At 34.3% G+C, this 24,646-nt stretch overlaps 4 protein-coding genes, 1 long non-coding RNA gene and 1 pseudogene across 5 annotated transcripts; 2 read left to right on the forward strand and 4 right to left on the reverse strand.

The window, feature by feature from the left end:
* Window positions 1–11: 11 nt before the first annotated feature.
* LOC126676918 (monosaccharide-sensing protein 2) lies at window positions 12–4,140 on the reverse strand. The gene is made up of 6 exons (XM_050371256.2): window positions 3,720–4,140; window positions 3,413–3,531; window positions 2,586–3,146; window positions 1,058–2,007; window positions 719–906; window positions 12–598 (listed from the first exon to the last, which is right to left on the reverse strand). Exons 2-6 carry the CDS (start codon window positions 3,489–3,491, stop codon window positions 154–156), a joined length of 2,223 nt encoding a protein of 740 aa, XP_050227213.1. The 5' UTR covers window positions 3,492–3,531; window positions 3,720–4,140; the 3' UTR covers window positions 12–153.
* A 5,017-nt stretch (window positions 4,141–9,157) lies between these two features.
* LOC126665567 (pentatricopeptide repeat-containing protein At2g13600-like) lies at window positions 9,158–16,318 on the forward strand. Its single transcript, XM_050358397.2, has 2 exons — window positions 9,158–15,254; window positions 15,971–16,318. The coding sequence occupies exon 1, from the start codon at window positions 9,244–9,246 to the stop codon at window positions 11,710–11,712; it is 2,469 nt and encodes an 822-aa protein (XP_050214354.1). The 5' UTR covers window positions 9,158–9,243; the 3' UTR covers window positions 11,713–15,254; window positions 15,971–16,318.
* On the reverse strand, window positions 12,242–15,082 carry LOC126665566 (protein PLASTID MOVEMENT IMPAIRED 1). The gene has a single exon (XM_050358396.1). It carries the CDS (start codon window positions 15,080–15,082, stop codon window positions 12,497–12,499), a length of 2,586 nt encoding a protein of 861 aa, XP_050214353.1. The 3' UTR covers window positions 12,242–12,496.
* LOC126676165 (uncharacterized) lies at window positions 15,866–16,624 on the reverse strand (annotated as a pseudogene).
* Window positions 16,625–16,934: 310 nt separating this feature from the next.
* On the forward strand, window positions 16,935–18,355 carry LOC126665570 (uncharacterized). The gene is made up of 2 exons (XR_007637662.2): window positions 16,935–17,323; window positions 18,139–18,355. It is a non-coding gene; the product is annotated as an uncharacterized LOC126665570 (long non-coding RNA).
* Window positions 18,356–20,642: 2,287 nt separating this feature from the next.
* Window positions 20,643–22,951, reverse strand: LOC126665569 (protein CUP-SHAPED COTYLEDON 3). The gene is made up of 3 exons (XM_050358400.2): window positions 22,589–22,951; window positions 21,651–21,925; window positions 20,643–21,407 (listed from the first exon to the last, which is right to left on the reverse strand). Exons 1-3 carry the CDS (start codon window positions 22,779–22,781, stop codon window positions 20,823–20,825), a joined length of 1,053 nt encoding a protein of 350 aa, XP_050214357.1. The 5' UTR covers window positions 22,782–22,951; the 3' UTR covers window positions 20,643–20,822.
* Window positions 22,952–24,646: the final 1,695 nt, after the last annotated feature.

Genomic DNA, 24,646 nt, shown 5'->3' on the forward strand with positions numbered 1-24,646 from the left:
CATGCAAAATATTAGGAAAAATCACTTAATGTATAGAATATTCATTTCAAAAGGACAACACAAAAATTTCTGAATACACACATCCGGTGAAATCTTTAGCAGCTCAAACTGTATAAGAATCAAGTCTATAGCATTTTCAAGACCATCCGTCAGTTACTGATTCTTGGCAGCATCAGCTTGTCTTGCACCGATAGCAAAGAATTCTGTAATGACTTCAAGGGGCATGCCTTTGGTTTCTGGAACCTTTAAGAAGACGAAGATCCAAGACACAACACACATAACAGCAAAAATGATAAACACGCCCTGTAAACCGATCGATGTCAGCATTGCTGGCAGTGAGTAGGTAACGATGATATCTGATATCCAGTATACTAAGGCACAGATTGCAATGCAGAGACCGCGCACTCTTGTCGGGAAGATCTCCGAGCATAGGATATTTGGAACTGGCCCATAAGCCATTACAAAACAGCAGAAATAAACCACCACACAGGTGGTTGAGATTGCTGCATTCGCAACTGTACCCAAGTTGACAGATCCACTTATGATTAGAATCACAAGCGAACCTATAAGCACAGGGATAGTGGCTAGTAGTAATGTCCTGCACAAAGAGAACAATTTATTAAACAATATAAGAATTTTTCAGATGAAAATACATAAAAAGGCTGTTTGGTTAAAAACCATGCACGATCGCAAGGCTCGATGCACAAATGCAAATCACCTTCTGCCGGAGACATCCATAAGCCTCATGCCTACAGCTATGCAAGGAAGCATCAGGAGTGTTGTTATTCCACTGATGAGGAATGATGCAGACACCGAACTAAGGCCAAGGTTCGAAAGAAGAACTTCAACGCCTGCTTGTTCAAGAATTTGAGGAGTGTAGTAGAGAATACCACCTATACCAGAAAACTGCGAGCAAGTATGACAATAATCTTTGTTAGCCACTACTTAATGACCTATTCATAAATGTAAATCAGAACCTACTGTTGCTACTTCAGATTTAATAAATGATAAAAGCAGATGCCGAAGAGAATAGTATATGTGAAAAGAATGGACCTACTTGCTGAAGGATTTGAATCCCGACCCCAACAATCAATGCACGCTTAACTCCAGGATCAAGTAAAGCAGCCCAAAGTGGCCCCTTTTTAGCAGTTTCAGCTGGATGAATCATTGCAGGTCCAACCGGATGCTGATCCAGAAGCTCCTTGGAATAAAGAGCAGATTGACTAACAAGAGCAGCAGCCTGGATGCACTCGCCTTCTGCGGGAACATCACCGCCGACAAGTGAAATAAGAGAGCCACGACGAGATCCAGGGGCACCTTCTTGGTGTAAATAAACCCTCTGAAATCCACCTTCCTTCTTTCCATCTTCACCTTCTCTCTCAGACCATTTCCATGCCAACTGCCAACCACCACCAATACCTGTACTACTAACTGCTTCACCAGTTCCTTGCATGAGACTACTATGACGTCTCATGTTCATAATGCTGCCATGAGAAGGAGGGGGTGGCATATCCTTTTCCAGGCTTGTTGTCTGACGTGAGATCAGCGGACTGTGTAAATTGTCATCCGAGTCTTCCCCGGCAGCTTCTGACATGTAGTCGTCGCCTTCCCTCTGTAAGCTCTCTTCATCCCAGTGTTCATGCTTAACATGAGGCTCTGCTGTACTTATCATGCTACCGAAATTAGCGAAAAGCATGCTTCCCCGCATGCTTCCTGTTTCAGGAAGCTTCTCATGAACACTACCAAAAAGAGTCACAAGAGGATCCATAAGGGGAACACTTTGGTTCACCATGCTTCCATGGCGAGAGACAAGGGTAAGGGAACTTTGTCCAGTTACAGGTTTAGCAACCCAGGAAAGACCTGCTTCAGGTCCATATAGTTTGATTTTGTCATTCTCAGCGGCGTGCTCATGATCATCAGCAAGTTCATCTCCTGGGCCTATTATGTACTCTTCTATCGATGTTTCACCCCCAATACCAAGACCTTCAACTAGTAAAGCCATCTCACCTGCAGCCACAGAAAGATTTGGAGCAACCAGTTCATACAGTTCCATAAGCTACAAAATGGAAAATGATATTTATAAATGTTGATCGCTGGATATTTGAAATGCTGTTGCATGTTATTTTGATTTCAGTTAAAACATATGGATAAATCATCATATACACTAAGCGCCTTAAGCCATAACGCATATATCCAGACAAATATTGGCAGAATCAGGTCGATTACGAGTAAATATGACGAAACTATCAAGTATTCAGTTTTAAATTAAGTGAATAATAATTTTAACAAGCTGGTAAAATATCAAGCACCTTCAAAAACAATGATTTTAAGCTAGGAGCCAGAAAAGTTGACACGTTTGTTCCCAAGTAAATAGAATTTCGATGATGTGAACATACATGGAAACTTCTATTTCAAGATACATTTGAAATAAATATGCACATACAATAAGAGATAACCGTCCCTGATTTCTCTGCTAAAACAAACAATGAATAATGCCATTGATTTGGTAAACACAATTCAAAATCTTTTTCCTACAAAGAAAAATGGATAAAAAGAGAAGAGGAAGGAATGAGAACAAAATAAACCTGAAACATCTTCCCGTCCACGTAATCTCTGTAGAACCTGTTTTGCCTCAATCATCTTTCCTTTGCTCACAAGCCATCGAGGGGATTCAGGCAGATAAAATATTGTCAATGCAAAATAAAGCATGGAAGGTATGGAAAGAACCCCCAACATCAACCTCCAGCTTGGGGAGGGTGACAAGGACATCCCAAAAACCATACAATATGACAAAAACATGCCTCCTGAACCAGTAAACTGCGGAAGTGTGTTTAGCATTCCCCTTATATCTGATGGGGCAGTCTCGGAGATATAGACTGGAATAAGCGTAACAGCTAGACCAATTGCAAATCCAGTTAATAGCCTTGCTGCGCATAGAACATAGACATTTGGAGACCACAACATTACCAAACCGCTGACGAAATAAAGTGTTGAGGAAATTATGAGCATTGGACGGCGACCAAGCCAATCTGATATGGCTCCTGAGCATGTTGTAATTGTTGTTGCTCCAAAAAGTGACATGGCCACGAGCAGACCTTCGACTGATGTTTGCAAATTGAGGTCTCTCTTGATGTAAACGAGTGCCCCTGAAAGCACAGAAGAGCAAATAACAAGAGCATTTAATTCTTTCTTATTCTTAAGCAAATCCTCGAGACGGCTTAAGTGATCTACACCGAATCAATATCCGACACTGACAATTACGCGCTATAGCAACATCCTAAGATAATACTATGACATAGAAAAGTAAACATAGCAATAAGGCAAATTTGATTTCTGATATGATGAATTCCAGAAGTTCATATTGAAATCAGCAACTTTTACATGAAAGAATAAAAGAATTAGAAGAAATTACCAGCAATAGTGGCATTATCCCATCCTTGCAAGAAGCTACCAATGCAAGCAGTGATAGCCACAAGTACAGCTCCTTTCATTTTTGTAATCAATCAAACAAACTCTCAATTCTGCACTAAACTGCAACAAAACAAGAATTTAGATAGCCAAAATGATCCCTATTTCAGATCTGATGTCCTTCATCTCTTCAAAATTTCAGTACAATTAAATCACCCCTATCCCAGCATATTCTATCACTTAAAAGAGTATCTAACGAATGGATTCAATTTAAAACCGATGGACATCAGCAAAAACAAAAACAAAAATACCTTTTTAGATTCTCAATAACCCTAAAAAAAGGGTGAGGTGAGGATTGGCAGAGAAATCCTGCTGTAAGAAAACATAGTCATGCCACTGTTAAGACTAGATCGAGTGTTTATATAAAGAAGGAATCCATGAACTGGCTCCTTCGATTGAGTGAGAAGAGAATTCCAAAATTAAAAAAAAAAAAAAAAAGTGATATATCTGGCAAATAATAAAGAACTAAGATTAATATGAACACTCGTCAAATACTAGGGAGCCACTCACTCGGTTAAAATAAAAGAAAACCCAGAAAACAATTCACTATTCACCACTATCATTTGGAGTATAAAGATATGCACATTCAATTTAATTAAATACTATAAATAAAGTAGGAAACACAACCGATCTACTCTTCTTTCAATCAACTATCGACATATTCTTTTATTTTTATTTTCCCTTTTGTATTTTAGTTAATGTGACATCAGAATAATTACAATAATTGAAGAAGCTGAGATGATATGAACTGTACTTCCTCTGTAAAAATATTGGACCGTTAAAAACTATACTTGTATTTTGTTTTTTAAAGTGTAGTTTTCATTTTATTAATACTGCCATTTATTTTAATACATTAAGTTGATAGTGTCAATACTTTTTATAAAGCCCGCCCACTACCTTTCCAAAGAGAGGGAGATGGCTCAAAGATGATGTGGTGGAGCCACGTGGGTAGACGGAGCCACGTGGATCCAACGTAAGCTTACTTGCAAAAGAATTCATGCTGCCAACTTCTTTAGTTTATAAGTAGAAAAGAACAATATAATATAATAAAATTAAAATACGTGAAATCAATGTATATCGCATCCAGCACGGGCGGGTTTGGTATGCTGTGAACTAAGTAGAGATGGCAATTTCCAACTCAGTGTGCTGACATGATATGATCAAATTAAACCAGTTTTAATTGAATTTATATAATTTATAACAAAATAGACCATTTTGTTTACGATACCAAATGTAATTGACAAAACGGATTAAATCCATTTGATTCATAACCAATGTATTTAAAGATATTATAAATTAATCAAAAATATACTCATATCACACATATAAGCTATATCTCAAATGGTATAAAGACGAGCAATAATCTCTTAAATCGTGAAATTGTTTTCTCCCACAAACACCCCATTTTGTCAATTATATAAATAAGTTATACTCATATCACACATTATAATAGATGTTGTAGATTTTAAAGTTTAAAATCAATCGACGATAAATTTATAATTATTTAGAAGTTTTATTGTTTTGATTTTTCCTTAATTTGCTTTTCTTAGAAAACTTATGCTATTAGCAAATTTATTGTATATTTAATAAATTGTTTTGTATAAATGATTATAATTATTTTATTAAAAAATAAGTTAATTATGTTAAATATGCTATTAAAAATGTGCTAAACAAATTATTGTGTATATTTATAGTAAACGGGTTAAATGAATTATTTGTATATATATCGATGGATCAATAAATGAGTTAAACAAATAAATATATGTTAGTTTCATTAAATAATGTTTTGTGTTCGAATCTAAAATCCAATATGATGAGCTAACGTATCAAATTTGGATTAAATAATATCTCAATTTAAAACAAGTACACGATATAATTATGATATAATCACACAAATTGTCAATTTTAGTGGCAAGGCGTATTCGGTAACTAAAAGTTTCGATTTCAAAGAAGTTGGGCGTTCGAACCTCGAATTCTTCTCAGACGGTGATTTGCCTGGTTTAACTTTAAAAAGTACATAGCTTCCCACCAATAATCAATTTAGAACAGGTTTGTCTTTGATAAAAAAAAAAGTTAAATATGGAACAAATTTAAATTGTTTTGATCGAATTTTATTATTTTAGTACCGAATCCACCTAATTAATCGAGATACTAGTATTTTTAATATTAAAAAAAAACGTATATGAAACCAGCCAAAAAGTTGAGTAGAGAAGGAGGCGAAGCTTGTCATGTGGTGTGGCTCTTGTGATTTGCCAATGGCCTTTTGTGTTGCGGTGGACATGGGTACTACTAATACTATTCAGTATTTTCACTAATCTTCATCATATCACCCCTTATGCTTTATAAAGCCACTTCTCTCTCACTTTTTTTAATTTTCCTTGCTCCATCTTTTGTATTTATTATTTAAATGACAATAACAAACATAATATTTTTTTTATTTTTTTTAATAATTTTATTCAGGCATTTGCCACGTAAGAAACCACCAGCTCCCGTTGATTCTACAAGTACTAAACAAGCGGACAATAAAAAATAATTTTTAAAATTAGTTATATTTAAATATTAAATAGAAAATAAATTCTAATTGATAATTAAAATTATTCTCACCAATTCATAATATTTATTATTTTAAAAGATATTGTCTATAATATTTATCATCTTATAATATCAAAAAAACAGTTGTTGTTATTTTTTCAAATTCACTCTTTATTAATTTATTGAATGAATACAATAACACAAATAAAAAACAATCATAAATATCAATAATTCTAAAATACAATTAATTTTGTTATAAATTTAGACATAATTTTTTCGTGTGTTAAAGGCTAAAACAAAAAAATATAAAGGACAGAGAGAATAATATTTTAAATTGTTTTTATAACAAATTAGTTCATATCTAAAAAAAATGTTATACGTGTTTTGGTAAAAAAATAAAAAATTATAAGAATTTTTGATAATTTAATAGATAATTATTCAATTTTTAATTAAAAAATTTCAAATTATAAACTGCTTAATCATAGAAAATAAATTAAATAATTTGATAATATTTTATTTTATTAATTAGAATGTAAAATTATTTATTATTTATTTTAAAAAAAATTAACATAAAAACATAATATTATTAGACAAAACATGCACGCTTTTTTGTTCAAATTTTTTTTAGTATTTTTAATAATAATTTTATATATATATAAACTTAATTATCTATATTTTTTATGAAATAACACACACATATATTGTTTTCTTAATATAGAAATACTTAGAGAGTTCTGATGATATATCTAACTACTTGGTGTAATTTTCTTGATATAGTTAAACACAAGCCAAAGCGATGTTCTGGAATTAGTTCCTTGAAGATGGGAAAAAGATACACAGGTTCGCCACTTGAAGCAAAGGAACTAAAGTTGTTGCATATAGATCCAACACATAAAACTCCAACACACTAAAATTCATATCATTAATAAGTACTTATAAACAAAATTATTAATCAATGAAGCCACTATATAATTTATTTGAGAGTTATTATTCCAGATAAATGCTATATTACGTCATTTTATATTAAGCTAATAAATATTCGCGATATTGGAATATTTAATTACTATTGATTCTTTTAATCAATAAATATTCTTATATTGCAAAATGTTTGATTTGTTTGTTATGTGAATGATATTGTATAATAGTTGTGCTGAATAATTATTTTTTATTTGATATTTCCATATTCACAAAATTAGTATCATTTCATTGATTTTTTTTTTATCGTTTTTCTTTGTCTGATATGATTATATTAAGCTTATGTGATAGGATCCATTGCGCTTATTCACCCCAATGATCATTTATGCCTTTAACATGAAAACAAAGATAGATCTACAACTGCATTATTCCATTATAAAATGACAACAAATCTACCTAAACCGGATCTTCAGGATTTCATTCTATAATTCATAAATATTAGTATATTTTATTTGAATCTTATTCTGCAATTCAAAAATAGCAAATTTTATATGACCATAGTATGCAAAGATCTAATATCGGTAAAAATGTCTAGTAAACTCGTTTTTTAGTTTTTTATTTTTATCAAAAGAGTATTAATATTAAGAAATTGAGCAAGGGAATACAGCCTAAAACTACAACTTGTCCCTAATATGTAAACTCGTTTTTTATAGTATTATTTTAAGAAGCAAGAAACCAACAAAAATCATACTTAGGCATAGTTATCAGGGGCGTACGAGCCGATTCCGAGTTAGACTAAATTTGAACTCGAATTCGAATATGTTATATAAGTTCGAGCTCGAATGATAATTGAACTACTACTCGAGTTAAATAAAGAATAAAAAATAATTTATATTTGGCATATTTTACTATAAAATATAAACATATTAAAATGATACTTGAGTCGGTTGGTAGTAAATTTGATTCACTAAATGCTCGAACTCAACTGGAATTTATTGAGCTTCTTTCTTGAATTAATCTCAAATAATTTTCAAGTAGCTCAACTCGTTTACATCCCTATTAATTATAGTCTATATGCAACATTCTCAATTTAATATTAATTGAATTATCAATTTATAATTATAATCAATTAACTTTAAAATTGATATTATTAGAAATTAATTTTCCAATCAATTGATTTCAAAATTAATTGTGTTATAAATTAGTTTTAAAATTTTGAAATTGTGATCAATTTGCTCAATTTATTTTTATCAACGAGTCAATAAAATATTTTTTAGAAGTGATAAATTTTGAACAATCGGTTAAATTGATAAACCTAGAAGCTGATTTATAATAGTAAACCAATTTTTTGCAATTAAATGACAATATATAATAAATTCAGGATCAAATAGATATTTCATTAGAACCTTTTACCTACAAAAATAAATACAACATAAGTTGATTTTCCCCTTCAACTTGGTACAAAATATCAAAGAAAATGAAATTTATGACCTTGGACAAAAACATATATGAAATTGGCGTTTTAAATGAAATCAACCATAAATCTGGTGTTTTGTTTCATTTTACTCCTTCAACTTTATATTGTCCAATATATTTTTGCCACCTCAGTCGTAACGTAATTTATATATAATGCTTTGATCATTTTCTGACACTTCCGCTTAACGGATAAAATAAACCAAATTAACTAATTTGTGAATGTTGTTATCGAAAATCATAAGTTTATCTTTAATTGTTTTCTTTTTCGCCCATGAACCTTCATTGAAAATATATTTGTTATTTTCCCCTTCAAGTGCTAACTTACTTACCTAATATTGCAGATTAAAAAAATTGAAAATATCTTTATCAAGGTCTTGTTTACAATTTAAAATCCTCAGCCAATCGAACGACGTCGTATCTATTAGACAATAAAAAAAGTAAATTATTACGAAATTCCTCATATTTATCATAATTTATACTTTAGTTCTTTTAATTTGAAAATCGGACAATATGGTCACTCACTTTTATTTCCATCAAACGGTTTAGTCAACCGTTTAATTTCCATCAAACGGTTTAATTTTTTAAACACGAGGGACGAAATCGTTGATAACAACAAAAGCGAGGGACGGAATTGTTTAGAAAAATAAAAGTGCGGAATCATATAGTTTTATTAACTCCGTTGGCTAACAACAAAATGAACGAAAGAACTAAATATAAAAGCGAAATCATATGGTTTCAAACAGGAGGGATTAAAATGTGACTGATGGCTTATAATAATTTGGTCTAATAAAAATGAATGTAGTTTCCCGCGTTGTTGAATTAAGAGCAACAAATGAGAATGTGGATTGAGGAATGATCGGCAATCTGTTATGGCGCCAATTCATAAACCCTCATCGGCGTCATCCACTTGTATTAATTCGTTTATTCTCCGATCAACAATCTCAATCCCAATACATCCAACTCTCTCAACAGATGTGCGAATCGATGCAAGTTTGTTCCTCCACACCCACTGCTCGAAAGCTTCACGCGCAACTCATCTCCACAGGATTATGCTTTTCCATTTTCCTTCAAAACCACCTCCTCCATATGTACTTCAACTGTCACTCTCTCCATGACGCTACCCTTGTTTTTTCTGCCATGGAATTTCCCAATGTTTTTACCTATAATACCATGATCACTGGGTTAGGTAATGCGGGTACCATAGGGAAGGCCAAGGAGGTGTTTGATCAAATGCCTCACAGAGATTCCGTTTCTTGGAACTCTATGATGTCTGCTTATTTCAGAAATGGCAAGTATGAGGATGTTCTCGAGGTGTTTGTTTTCATGTTTCGGAACTTTACATGTTTCATTAACTTGCTCTCCTTCTCTTGTGCCATGAAGGCTTGTGGTGCTCTTGCTTGTTTCAGGTGGGCTTCTCAGTTACATGGTATTGCGGAGAAATTTGATTTTGGAAGAGCCAACTTGTCGATTCGAATTTCAGTGCTGGACATGTATATTAAGTCTGGTAAGATTAGCCATGCAGAGAAAGTATTTTTGAGCATCCCAAATCCGAGTTTATTTTGCTTCAATAGTATGCTTTACGGCTATTCTAATTCTTATGGGATTGGAAAGGCTCTCAACTTATTCAACCGAATGCCAGAACGTGACAATGTGTCTTGGAGCACAATGATTTCTGTACTCTCGCAGCATGGATTAAGTGTTCCTTCTCTCAGTATGTTTATTGATATGTGTACTCAAGGTTTTAGACCCAATTCCATGACATTTGCTTGCGTTCTCGGTGCATGCACCAGCATTTGTGATATAAAATGGGGTACTCATATACATGCTTGGATGGTGAGAATGGGAACCATCATTGATGTTTATGTTGGTAATGGTCTCGTTGATATGTATGCAAAATTTGGGCGTTTAGACTTAGCTAGGCGGGTTTTTAACAGCTTAATTGAGCATAATGCAGTTTCATGGACTTCTTTGATTAATGGAACTGCACACTGTGGGAATGAAGAAGAAGCACTGCTGCTATTTAATCAAATGAGGCAGATTCCTATTGCCTTGGATGAGTTTACTCTTGCTATAATTCTTAAAGTTTGCTCCCATCCGAACTCTGTTTTTATTGGCTCACAACTTCATGCAATCACTATTAAGACTGGGATGGCTTCCTTTGTTACCGTGGGGAATTCTCTTATAACAATGTACTCGAAATGTGATGATCCTCAGAAAGCAATTTCTGTGTCTGAAATGATGAAGGTCAGAAATATAATAACCTGGACAGCTATGATAAACGCATTCTCTAAAGCAGGTGATGTTAAAAATGCACAGGCTTGTTTTGAGAAAACTCCCGACTGTAATGTCATAACTTGGAACTCCATGATAAGCATGTATATTCAGCATGGCTTTTGGGAATGCAGTCTCAAATTGTATGTGCAAATGCAAAGGGAACGCATTATTCCAGATGACATAACCTTTGCAACTTCAATCAGTGCTTGTGCTGACTTAGCAATGTTAAAACTTGGAACACAAATCATAGTGCAGGCTGAAAAACTAGGGTTTGGATCTGATGTTTCAGTTGCGAATAGTGTTGTTACCATGTATTCAAGGTGTGGACAAATTGACGAAGCACAGAAAGTTTTTGACTTAATAAGTATGAAAAATTTAGTTTCTTGGAATTCAATGATAGCTGGATATGCTCAGAATGGTCATGGCAGGATAGCAATAGAGATTTTTAAGAGTATGTTAAGGATGGAATACAAACCTGATCATATCACCTATATATCTGTTTTATCAGGTTGTAGCTATGCAGGCCTTGTAACGGAAGGGAAACATTATTTCGATTCTATGACTAAGGATTATGGCATCTTGCCAACTCATGAACATTTTACATGCATGGTAGACCTACTTGGAAGGGCTGGATTGCTGGAGCAGGCCAAAACTTTGATCAAAGAAATGCCTTTTATGCCAAATGTTGATGTTTTGGGGGCTCTGCTCAGTGCTTGCAAGATCCATTGGAACTCAAAATTAGCAGAATTTGCAGCGAAGAACTTGCTTGAATTGGATGTGGATAAATCTGGGGGTTGCATACTTCTAGCGCATATATATTCAGATTGTGGCAAATTGGAAGATGTTGCAGATATCAGAAAATTGATAAAAGATAAAGGGATCCAGAAAAATCCTGGTTATAGCTGGATAGAGGTTGATAACCAGGTAAATGTGTTTGCTGTAAATGAGACAAATCACCCGCGTATCAAGGAAATATGGACAATGATAGATGTTGTTGTTGATGCATTACTTTTGAATGTTCAAGTGGATGAATTTAGTGCAGAATGAGCACCTAAACTGCAGAGTAACAGTGTGGAGATAAGAGTCTGAGAAGCTCTTGAAGGTAATATCAAGTTGGAATGGCTCACAGCTCACAAAAGGAAAGAATGTCACTGTTTCATAATTTTGTCAAAAGGTGCATCAACATCTGCAGGAAGGAGGTGTGCTCCTTGAATCTAAATCGAAATTGATTGGACCTACGAAGCTCTTTTTTTTTTGTCGAAACCTAAGAAGCTCATTGATGCTACAATTTCAGGTATGTGCCTCGAGATACATATTATTATACTGCAATTATTTTTGCCCGCTCTAGGAGCCATAACAGTAACAGGCTTGCTTGGGTTGATAGTCTCCAAGACAGTTTGCTGTCATAACTGTCAACTTATTATGTAATTGCAATTATCCTAATGCATTTGCATTTCATAATTTCAAGAAACATCTTTCACTTTTGGAGATTTTTATGGAGATGGAAGAAGGATCAATCTGTTATCGAGCACTTCCACTTCCTCAGATTTGATGCCACATTCTAGTGCTTGTTGAATAGTTGAGAACTTTATTTTGCATTATTAACAAAATTCAACAGAAGGTACATAGTGACAAATGCAACAAATCCCATATACTTAAGATGTGTACTTTTAGATTTTTTTTTAAAATGGCTATTTACTTACTGGCATCCAACAATAAAGCTTCATCAATGCTCCGCACTATGCTCTAGCTCCAGTCTTTTAACTCTCAGCTTGCTGTGTGCAGGAATATTGTAAATAAATTTCAAGAACAAGATCACTCTTGCATTTATCTACTTTGTGAACTTTACATCCGGATTTCTCATCGGTTTGAGCCACATGTCAGCCATTATTCTTGAGGAAATGCTCCACAGCAGATCTTGCCCCTTTACCAACACATGTTTTCCCCTTTTCCCCCCCTTTGCCAGTCCATATGCCACCAGCCAATGCATTGCAGTCAGCCTATGCCTCTCTGTATCCCAGATATTCCTTTTTCCTCCCGTCCTCAGCTTCAAGCCACCAACATGCAAACTTGTCACCTTAAATTTATTTTCCTCATCAATCATTTCTTCCTTGATATCAGCGCATGTTGCATGAATAAGTGCTACAACGGGACCTCCAACTGCCTCATATTGCCTTAAGGGATCCCGTAGCTGGACTACCACTGCCATGGTGATTGATGCTGGGTCCCCCGACTCACTATCAGAAGTAGATGAGCTGTAATTTTTGATCCAGTCCTCGAGTGGAATGGCTGAAACCAGAGGTTGATGTTGTTCTTTTTCACCTGTTCTTGTTTTTTCAGAGAGCGGAGAGACTTCAAATGGTGCCTCTTCCTCTGCCATTCCTGCCTGAATTTTCAAGGCCTCAACTGACATCGCCTCAATCTTCTGCAATGAGAATGCCAAAATTTCCTCTGCTGTCAATGGCTTTTCATCAACACTCCAAATTCCTGTTGTAACCCTCTCTTTTCTACCTGTATTCATTGCAGTAGCCATGGTTTTTACTGAAGCAATGGTACGAGCAGCTCTTGAACTAGCACCTTCTTTGTTTCTCCCTTGGATGATTGCCGAAGCAATGCCTTCAAAAGCTATCTGTTCTGCAGTTTTCCCTATCAGTTCCTCCACGGGCATCAGCGACAAGATTTCAGAGCTGAGTTCCTCAAAACCAATAGCTGCCATTTGTTGAAATAATTCAAACCCACTTTGGGATTTGTTTGCCGGTATTACAATTGGTTTTGATAGCTGCATAGCTAACGTTGGAGGGTCTTTCTTTGCAACAATAGTATTCAGAGGATTCATGGCTGCCAAATAGCCTCCATTCCTAGTTTGCACTACACAACCTAATCCCTTGCCAAGATCAGAGACGTACACTTTTGAGTCAGCCTCTGTGGAATCATCAGCTTCCCCAAGTTGGAAAGAGGAAACTTCGAATCTGTATGTATCGAGCTCTTCATCCTCAAGCATATCAAGAAATTCTCTGGTTACTGTCTCTTCATCAGCTTCTAGTTTATGCGACTCACTTTCATTCTCTGTTTTAACTAAATTTTCTTCTCCCATCTTAGATTCAAGTGCCTTTATCTGCTGAGCAATAGAATCAAGCTCCGTTAACCTGGTAAGATGTACCTGATCATCGTGCACGATCTCCTTAACAACCTCACTGGATGCTGACTTCACTTCAACATTTTCTTCAGACCCTCCGTCCCCAATCTCTTCTTTCTCTTGAATCTCGACTCCTTTATCCACAACATCAAAGTCTGGAAGTTCAAGCTCTTCAATCTTTGGTTCTGGATCCTTCGGTTTCTGAACTGAGGAAGGTGGGGCAGGAAGTGGTGCTGGCTCATCAAGGTTCAAGTCGTCCATTCCTTGAAGATCTACTGCTGGTTTTGACTGTGAAGGAGTCCAAGCTTCGCTTCGACTTGACATTCTCGGACTTGGGACACTGAATGATGTTTTAGACTGTTTACGACCAAAAGAAGAAGTGAAGTTTTTCGATTTACTTGATTTAAATCCGTCAGCATAAATATCAATACCTCCTTCCTTCTCCATAATCTGAAATCCCAATTTCAGAACAAGTTCTCCACCTTTTGCCTTTCCTGACAGGTTGAAACTGGTATCCCACTGCCGAATCCGGGTACCTTCTTGATTCTTCTCCATAGATTCCTGAATCAGATGGCTTAAATCGACAGGACCTCTACCGAAATCAAGCTCTTCAGCGTCAACTGCAAAAACATAAATCCAGAATGGGCGCGGCTCAAATTTTAACTGCTTTCCATTGCCTGGAGTGCAGTACACGTGACACTTGAAGAAAAGGGTTTCTTCGAAATCAGCAGCTCCCTGTGAAACTCTCGATGGCATAGTGTGTACTGCTCCATCTTTAGTTTCTTTCTTCCTAATACAAACAGAAAGGCGGAGGCCATTCATTGAAGCAGGAAGACCCTGGACAGCAACAACTTCTACAGAGAACAAACAGCTGAGTTTCTGCATCCCAATATGAGAAAGAGCGCGAATTGGTTTCCAGTTCCAAATCCCCTTTTTCTCCGAGGAAGCTGTTGTGTCATCCAGTTTCTTAGTGTCTGTTCGATTGGATGGCTTTGCTCGATCACTCGGTGCATTGTCGTCAGGCTGGGGCCTAGAACGCCATGGAGACAAGGACATGCGCCTGGAGCGAGGCCTGGAGGCGGATTTGTCATCAGGCTTGGAAGTGGTAATCTCAGCGAGAGAAGTTAGCGCCGGAACTGAAGTACGAGGAAGTGCAAGGGAAGCAGGTCTTCTGTTGGTGGTGGCAGTATGAGTTTGGTAGAGAGAGAGACTGAGTTCTTCAAGTTCATCCAAAAGCTGAGTATTGGAATTCCTCCTGTCGGAGGATTGTGGTGCTGCCATAAGTTGGAAGCGATGAAAAGAAAAATCCAGGTATTGCAGGGAAGAGTATCTGTTGCAGATGAATTAGAGGATAAGGGATTTGTTCGGAAGTTTATGAGGTGGAGAATATAATAACGTTTGGGTTATAGTTATGGTGCTTGGTGCAAAATGTGGCCACGGATAAGAGAAGAAGGTTCGCATTCTGTCCTCTTGTTTATTTTTGTTTGATAAAGACCACCTTCTAAAACAATTTAACAACCCATACAATTTATTGTCTTTGCTGCTATTCATTACAGTTGTTGCCAAGTTGCTGAATTTCACTAGTATCTTAAATTTTAATTGAAAAACAGAATATAAGTTTAAAAAAGGGTTATTTGCATATAAAATTTCCATTGTTGTTTTCCGGCTGCTTGAAGCATATGTGGCAAAATGTAGCAACAACCACATGCCAACTCAGCGACACTTTGTAATCCCTATTTGAGATTATTTGTATACTATCTTTCGTGTTTATAGTGATTTAAATACATCGTTTTAAATTTAGCAACTCGTAGCCCAATCTTATTTGCCCCGAATGCTTCCAACAACGAGACTATAGAATGCAATGCAAATATTTGGATTTGATTCCATTAACCTTGCAATACATGCACCTATAAAGTATAAACAAAACAATAAATTCCTAAAGTTTGCTTCTGAACTATAATGGCACAATAAATTCTATCTCAGACTACATTATCTAGTAGAGTGTAATTAGCAATTCCAATAGATTCTAATTTTGTAAACGCATACCAATGATAAAAAAGCAGCTGCAACATAACAAAATCCTTGCATTATATCAGTACGCATAACATACTAAACCCAAATATATTATGTACACAAATTATTTTACTGATAAATGAGAGTCAATTGCAGGAGATTGAAGAAGAAGCAACTGAAGTTCTCCGGCATGATTCCCTAAACTAGAGTCGGAAATTTTGTTTTCGGAGCTCGTGGTATCAGACCAAGCCTTAGCACATTCAATGCGCTCTGCTGCTACCTTTGTCATCATGAAACGATTTGAGCGCATCAGCTGTGGAAATAGAATGCACAGTTTCATACAATTCCTGGAATTGATTTCTCCTTTCTTGTGTTTCAATCAGACTCGCTTTCAGTCCATCCGGAAGACAGGCAAATGCACTTGTAAAAAGAAAGAGAGGATGAATTTGAAGAATTCATAACAATCTACACTAGTAATATATTAAATGAATTTTTAATGAGCTTGCCTAGAAACACCTCTAACAAGGCCCCAATCAAATCCAACAAGAGCTGATTGTTTCCTTGTTGTGCAATACTTTCTTTACCTGCTGTAAGGCCATCGCGATACCCACCCGATAGAAAAAGGATTAAAAAATGGCATCGACAACAAACAAAGTGAAAAAAATAAGAGAATGGTAAAATTACAGTCGTGTCTCCTCTGCCATTCTCTATCTAAAGCAGACATCAGAAATCACCCTGTAAATCATGTTTATCTTGTACACTTAATTGCAGTTTTAATGATATCAAACTGTCAGTACTATTGCATTCCATACCTAATTACACATTAAGATCAATACTGTTAAATAGAAGCACACCAAATAGTAAACTCTCAAACTAAGCTACAAGTACTAGTCTATAATCATCTCATTATAGATATAGAAAAAATCTGACCTATTTTTATCAGCTATTAAAAAGCAAAGAAAATCCAGCAACTAAAACAATAACACTAAATTAACACTAGTGAGTGGCGTTGTGTATTGTTATCTCAGCTTCTAACAAAGAAGCAAACGACGACGTAGAGGGAGAAAAGAAGAAGCAAGAGCTCCGTTTTTCTCCTTTTCCTGGATACTACTATTAATATTATGGAGAAGTTTCAGCTAAAGTGCCTGAATTTTCTCTGTTCTACATTTATGGTTACTTAAGTTACAAGATGTAAATTAAGTATTGATTGAAATTAAAAACTAAAGGTAGTTTTTTTATTACGTTAGTGATATTTTAAATAAATTGTAATTTAATAGTTTGCCTTAAAAGGGTTAGTAGTGGCAGGAAAAAGAAAAGCGGAAACTTAATGGCGATAATAATGAGAGGAGAGCCGTTGGTGGCGAAGCTGGCTGCGGTGGCTAAGTACGTTGTACTACCAGGAATTATGGTGGCGGCTTTGATCTATTCTCCACCTCGATATGCTTCCTCTTCCCAACACAGCAAATCCCCCAAATAACATCCATTCCAAATCCTCCTTCCTCGCTCTCGGTTCGTTTTTTGTTTTCTTCTAAAAAACATTCACTTCTCTTTCTCACTCGTGAATTTACAGTTTGATTGAATAGATGATGTGTGTGATTAAATAACCAGCAACTAAGATCTTCCTTTTAAATGCTAAAATTGCTTAATTTTGATGGCTTTATGAATTATATTTTTCATCATTCAGTTAGAATTGTAATTGTTAAGTAGATTTTGGAAGTTGAGTAATTCAGGATAACCTAAGGTTAAATTGTTCAAGTGTTACTGTGATAATCTCTTGACCCTGTTGTTTGTGTTTAAGTCTAGAGTGTTCGAGGAATGCTTTTACTCCGCGAATCACAACGATTCGGTAGTATCTTTTAGTTTATTCTATTTCAGGATTGAGCCTTTAGAGAAGACAAGGTCTTACCTTACTTGTTGTATTTAGGTTCTATAGGTTTCTCCCATAACTCAACTCGTTTAATAGCGAGATGAGATGATCTTGGTGCTGGGTATTTGTGCTGACTAGCTTAGGCAATTTAAACATAAAAGTAGACGTTTAAGCATTCCCTGCTGTTTAGCTAAACAGGAGGGTGATGCTGTGTGATTGCTGTTCTGATTTTGGGTAACTTTCTGTTGCTTAAGTTCATCTATATATAATTAAGTAATTGGGAGCATAATTTTGATCACTTGAGTTGGGCGCTTATCAAACATAGAAAAATTGATTCTACTTTTTTGAATAAATTGGAGAACAGCATCATTTTATGTCGGCATTGCAGTAAACAAAATGTTGGAATTATGCCTTATAATTTTTGCTAAGATCCACCCTGAAATGTATTTTGGTGCAGGGGCAGCTTTGATGTGATTCTGCATATAATAATACTCAACTCAGGACCTTGTCAAGTGATTTTCTTGAGTAGTTTTTTACGGGTGAAAATTTGTTTGATATTTTCCCTCTCTAGAACTGAGTTGTATATTGCTCTTCTCATAACCTGCTCAGTGCTTACTGTAGACATTTTCTACTCGATCAGTGAGTCTATTAAGCATGTCTTAATGTTTTTGGAATGCAGTTTTGTTTCAATGATTTATAACATAACAGAGCTGAAACAAAGGCCTATATGGTTTGTTTCAGTCTTAAGCGGAAGTGACGGACATGTGGTATGACACTATTATTTGTATCCTTATTTTGCTTTGTCATTTGTTGCAACACCATATTTTTTTGGTAACAAGGAACATCTCCGTTGTTACCATCTTTCTTTACTAATTGAGCCACCGATGGTGGTCGCTCATTGGTTCTTATATTGCTGTCCTGGTGCGGCTGAACGTGTTTGATACAGGCTGGACTGAAAATAAGCTTATCGTCATAAGCTACTGGATCCTGAAATACAAGAATTAACTTGTAGCTCGTTGCTAAATCCAGAATTGAGAATAGATATGGTCAGATCAATATTCAATAAAAAGGATTGAAACTGAGGGAAACCACCATTGATTAAAGCATTGACATGAAATTTTTAAGAACAAAGCTCCGTATGCTGATGCCATTGTGATGGACTTTTATGTTACAAAGCGTTTGCTCTTTTTTAGAAAAGTCCAAGGGCAAACAGAGGATATAGGTGCAAAAGCTATTAGCAGCGAGCATGCATGCAAAGGGACCCAAGCCCATTATCAATCATCAACTCAATCATGACGTCAAAATAATAGTACTACAGTCGACCCTCTGATAATTAATACACATGATAGATCAAAAATTTATTAATTATTAGAATTATTAATTTATTGAATTTATATAAAAAAAATTATAAAAGATATTTAAAAGCATCTACATTAATAGACCATATATTAATATTATATTAAAAAAACTAACTAAATACTCTTTACAATCACTCAATTTAAAAGAAATAATTTTATATTCAATTTAAGAAATATCAATTGATATCAAACTAAAAAATAATTATTAAGTTGTATTCATAAAATAAAATAATTTTTAATATTTTTTATACTAGAGATACTTTACTTTAATTTGTTTATCTAATAATTTCTTTTAAAATTTCTCAAAAGAATAAGAAAATCATAATTTGATGGTATTTTAACTTCCACTTTATGAATTAAGGTTAGTATTGCCTCAAATAAATCATCAATTGTTATATATTTCTTTAAAAAAATCTCTCTAATAATTAATATTCATGTAGAATATATTTTAAATTTTATTAATTATTAAATAATAGAATTATTAATTATCCGACGTGGAACGAAGTTTGTTCTCTCAATTTTCTACTAATTATTAGAATTATTAATTTATAGAATATTAATTATTAGAGGGTCGACTGTATATTATTATTAAAGGTTAAGTATACAACAACTCCCCAGTCCCGTCCACCTTATCACATCACCACAGCATTGCCTTTTCTTGCTCATTTTCGCTCTCCACACCACATTTTTTTCAAAAAGATAAAAGAGTCAAATCGGACTCTCAACCTGGGTCAATGGGACAAATACTCTAAATGTTTCAATTTTTCCAACAATTGGGGTCCTAACTTATAATTTTATAACTAGCAACTCTAAATTTAAAGAAGATAGCGTGACCATTTCAAAAAAAAAAAAAAGATAGTGCGATACACATAACATCAATTGCAATTAAAAAAAGAGCAAATTTGGGAAGTATTTGACTAAACTTAATTTAGTTTTTTTAATTAATTTTTTGGATTTAGTTTACTAACACTGAAATTGAAAGGAAGGGCCAATTTAACATTAACATAAATAAAAGTGAAAAACATTATTATTTAATTTTTAAAAGAGAAGACAAAATGTGAATTAGGTCCTAGTTGCAGTCAGACCTAAGAATAATTTACTCTTAATATAAGTTAGTCAATCACTAATCGTTGCAGTTTCTATTGAATGGTGACCTTAACTCAATTACACTACGGCCATGTTTGGTTCATGGAATAGAATAGCATGGAATAAAATAAGTATTCCATTAGGAATGGAATAGCCATTCTTTAGTTTTTGAGAGGAGTGTTTATTCCACAAAATCATGAAATAGCAATTCTTTGGAATATCTATTCCATGAACCAAAGTAAAAAATTGTCATTCTATACGGAATAGTTATTCCATTCCGCACCTATTCCATGAACCAAACATATATGGCCTACATGTTAGTAGAAAATCCATAATTCTCAATTTTGGGATGTATTTGATCATTTTGCACTAAATAAACTTAAGATTTCAAGAAAACTTTATTTTTTGTCACTGTAACAATAATATTAATAATAATGCAGCTCGAAGAACGCTTCATTGATTATAGGTACATGCATGGAAGGAAAGGACAGATAATTCAAACTAAAAATAAATAAAATTGATACGAAAGCCTTATGTTAATGTAATTAAATGCAACGATTAATACATAATAATTCAGACAAACTGCTGCAACGTACGTAACGTACTAAATTAATCTACAGACTGCTATATATATAAATATGTATGAAAAACTATGATCAATAGTTGATTTAATACTTGAATAAGATCTTTTAAGAATCTAATGGCCAAGATTCTGCAGGGAGTCTGTCATCTGAAAGCCGGCCCTGTTGAGACTAACTGAAGTGGACATCTCATGAGCAGTAATGTCTGAATTTGTCGCAGCTGCAGCTGCTGTGACCCCCAAAACGTTGCAATCCATACCAAAAGACAAGGGACTTTGAAATGGGTCTTGATGATGATCATTAATTTTATCGAGCACCCAGTTGAAGTTAGCATCTGGTAGTTGAAAATTTGAAAAGTTTGCTTCTGTTTTGCACTGTTTGATAATAGTAGAATGTTCCTTCAAAGTGCTATCTTGATGCGAGAGGAGAGACTTGAAGAGCATCGATGGTGACGGGCTGTTTATGTGATGAGATTGTGAAACTAGTGGGCTGACCAGTAAACTTTTTAGGTCATGTTCTTGAAATGGGTTAAATGGGTTTTGCAGTCCATGATCAGATTGACATTCCATTAATGTGGATGGAGCTTCAAGCAGTGAAGGCAAAGAATTAGAGTTGGCCTCCCAGAGAAAGCCTTGACCTTGCCAAAATGCATTTTTCTTTTCTACAGTTTTGTTGAATATTCTGCAAATCACCCATTCCTCCTGCAAACCAACCACTAATTATAAATGCCAGCTAGGGTTTTGACATCAAAAAGATGCATTGTTAAATCAAACATATCACATCAAAAACTACCCATAAGGTTAATCTATAGTGAAAATTGTCTACTCGGCGTGCATACCCGTTACTGTTTTGTAACATATGGTCAACCCAGAAATGGACAAAACACATACAGAAGAACCCTAGCTTGATGGGTTCCTACCAGAGACCGTGTGGAAAGAAGTTACCTTACACGTGTGGCGGTAGGAGAAATCGCCATCCAGACGGTACTCATGCATGACCCACTTCGTCTTCTCACCTCTCGGAGCTCTGCCTCTGTAAAAAACAAGAGTCTTTTTCATTCCGAGCAAAGCGCCGTTCGAAGCACTGTAAACTTCCCTATCTTTGCCGGTAGCTTTCCAGTAGCCAGCTCCGGTGGCTCTGTTCGTTCTTAGTCCTGTTGGGTACTTCCTGTCTCTCAAGCTGAAGAAGTACCACTCTCTTTCTCCCATCTTTGCCACATCTGATTTAACAACAAATGCAAAATGCCACCCGAAAATATTAATTATTACCACTTTGAAATGCCCACATTTATTGGTGTATTGGTTTTGTGTCAGAAGTTAAAATGAAGCTCATGGATAAATTTTGTATCCATAAATGTATGGATGGGGAATAGGTTAAAAGGGTATGTGTGTTTCATACTCAACTTCATGATAGCGACTTCATACATAACTTTAAATACATTTCCAAGAAAAAGATGCTATACTTCGGATATAAATGTCTGGATTATGTAAAAAAAAATTGAACTTTTGGTTGAATAAAAACAAAAGCCATGGAAAAAGCAGCTGGGATCAAAATTAGTAAGAGCTTAAATGAGCATTCTATGTGTGTCGGTAGTTCATTACTCAACTGGAGATCTTGCAGTAGGGTTGCAAGTATTCTTCGTTAGATTTAGATGAAGAAAATGCATCAATTCTCAAAGATTTGACTGAAGTAGTTTTGTGAGTTTCTTGTATGTTTTGCATGAAAGGAGTTGTTTAAAGGATTAAAACACTACTATAAGCTTAAAATAATGTAAATTAATAGAACCTTTACAATCAAAATATTAATAGCCACAAGAAAAATGTAATATGGTAAGAATCGCAGAAGCACAAGTAATAAGCAAAGTTGATGATAGAAAAAAGACCTGGAAGCTCCCAGGGCTCACATCTGTTAAGATCAACCTCAGCGATATCGACACCGCAAAAGGTGCCGTTAAAGACCTTAGAAGCTAAATAAAAGGTGATGAGCTCTTCATCTGTGGGATGAAATCGGAAGCCCGGAGGCAACCCTTGATCTTCTCCCATCAGCTCACACAGAATCTCTTCTACGGCCAACATTAGTACTGTAGAGTTGGATATTGCTCTCAAACAAAAGAGAAGTAGTAATTTGGAGGAGAAATGAATGACGTCAAATAATTTATAGATAATTTTTAGCACTGAAATCGAAGGCCAACCCAATTAGCTATGAAAAATCTGAGGGATAGATTTGGGTTCGCACAGATTTACTAGATACAGACACATAGTATGTGGGCCTCCAATACTACTATTTTTTATTTTTTTATTGAGAAAATAACAAAACTATACAAAATGAGAGAAAAAATAACAACAATGCTAAATTTGCTGAAATATTACATGAGCACCTCAAAAAATTGAAACTTTACATTTAATACCTTCCCAATGAGAATGCAACACATGTCACACACAAAACAAACAAAAAAAGGTCAAAAACGCGTCAGAATAGGTCAAAAACGCGTCAGAAACGCGTCTGACATGCATCTGACACGCGCATCAGATGAGTGCGTCAGTCACGCGTCATTTTGTCGAACTATTCAAACATGTATCGTTTATGTATCTGTTATGTATCATATATGTATCAAGGACATATCTGATTATTATTTTTTCATATTTCTAAAATAAAAATAAATAAATAAATATATTATTAATATGTATTATTTATGTGTCTCTAAGGTGTATGTATAATATATTTTAAATTAAAAGATATATGTATCACGTGCTTTAATTAAAATTCACGCATCAAATAATATCAATAACATTTTGATATGTTACTATTCACAATAAATTGAAGCATACAAATAATAAGTTGTGATTTTTTTTAGCTCAACTTTTATCAAACTAAACATCCTCACTTGAATTACAAACACTTATCCACGATGTATCATAGATTTATCGATAATTTATCAGAGATATATCGATAATACTACATCTCAAAATACACACATAATACATATATTAAAATAAAAAATATACGTCGAAACTATTTCTGATATGTACAAAAAAGTGTCAAATATGTATAGTATTTGTATTTGAGTTATATATTTAACGCATTGAATATATAACTTACGAGTAGTTAAAATTTATCTATAATATATATTAAAATAAAAAATATGTCACATGCTCTGTAAATTGTATAAAGTATTTATCAATGATACGTATTAAAGATATATTTATCATGTTTTAATTGTATATGAAAGATGTATCTAAAAATACATCTAAACGACATATATATTTAAATATTCTTTGAACTGTTTCTGATATGTATTGATGATGTATTCGAGATGTATCGAAAATTTATATGAGATGTACCGAAAATGTATCTCGAAGGCATTGAGGTACCACCATTAACGAAAAAACGCATACCAAAGATATATTTATCATGTATAAATTATATATTACCAATTTGTCTAATAAATACATTTAAGAAACATGTCAAACACATTTGATGAATCAATATGTATTTCAAAATAAATATAATTGAGATGTTTCTGACATGTATCTGAAATGTATAACATATGTATCTGATATGTATCTCGAAGATAGTCAAATAATATTAATGAAACATATTGAAAAAATATATCTCAAATACATATATGAAACAAATCTAATACATAATCTTATAATTATTTAAAGAAGAAATATAAAAAATGATATACTCACATAAAATTATATAAATAATACATCTCAAATACATAAATAATACATATCAAATATAATTTTAATAATATATTTATTATGGGCAATTCAGACTGGAAATCTCCAAAATTATCCCCCTTTTGTTTGATTACAGCTCTTATAGTTCTCAATTAGCCTCTAATACTGTTAAATTAAGAACTCAAGATGAAGTCGATTCACCGACAAAATTTTGGGCTTTTTACAAAAATACTCAAGATGAAGTCGATTCAACT

Source organism: Mercurialis annua, linkage group LG1-X (assembly GCF_937616625.2).
Source record: "Mercurialis annua linkage group LG1-X, ddMerAnnu1.2, whole genome shotgun sequence".
In the NCBI taxonomy this organism is placed as follows: Eukaryota; Viridiplantae; Streptophyta; class Magnoliopsida; order Malpighiales; family Euphorbiaceae; genus Mercurialis; species Mercurialis annua.

Coding starts and splice junctions, on each gene's coding strand:
- LOC126676918 (XM_050371256.2), bottom strand. CDS start 3,491: ATGAAAGGAGCTGTACTTGTGGCTATCACTGCTTGCATTGGTAGCTTC. Junction 3,147..3,412: donor GGATAATGCCACTATTGCTG/GTAATTTCTTCT, acceptor CTGTGCTTTCAG/GGGCACTCGTTTACATCAAG. Junction 599..718: donor ATGGATGTCTCCGGCAGAAG/GTGATTTGCATT, acceptor CTCTTTGTGCAG/GACATTACTACTAGCCACTA.
- LOC126665567 (XM_050358397.2), top strand. CDS start 9,244: ATGATCGGCAATCTGTTATGGCGCCAATTCATAAACCCTCATCGGCGT.
- LOC126665566 (XM_050358396.1), bottom strand. CDS start 15,082: ATGGCAGCACCACAATCCTCCGACAGGAGGAATTCCAATACTCAGCTT.
- LOC126665569 (XM_050358400.2), bottom strand. CDS start 22,781: ATGTTGGCCGTAGAAGAGATTCTGTGTGAGCTGATGGGAGAAGATCAA. Junction 21,926..22,588: donor TGAGCCCTGGGAGCTTCCAG/GTCTTTTTTCTA, acceptor TTGTTAAATCAG/ATGTGGCAAAGATGGGAGAA. Junction 21,408..21,650: donor CCTACCGCCACACGTGTAAG/GTAACTTCTTTC, acceptor GTTGGTTTGCAG/GAGGAATGGGTGATTTGCAG.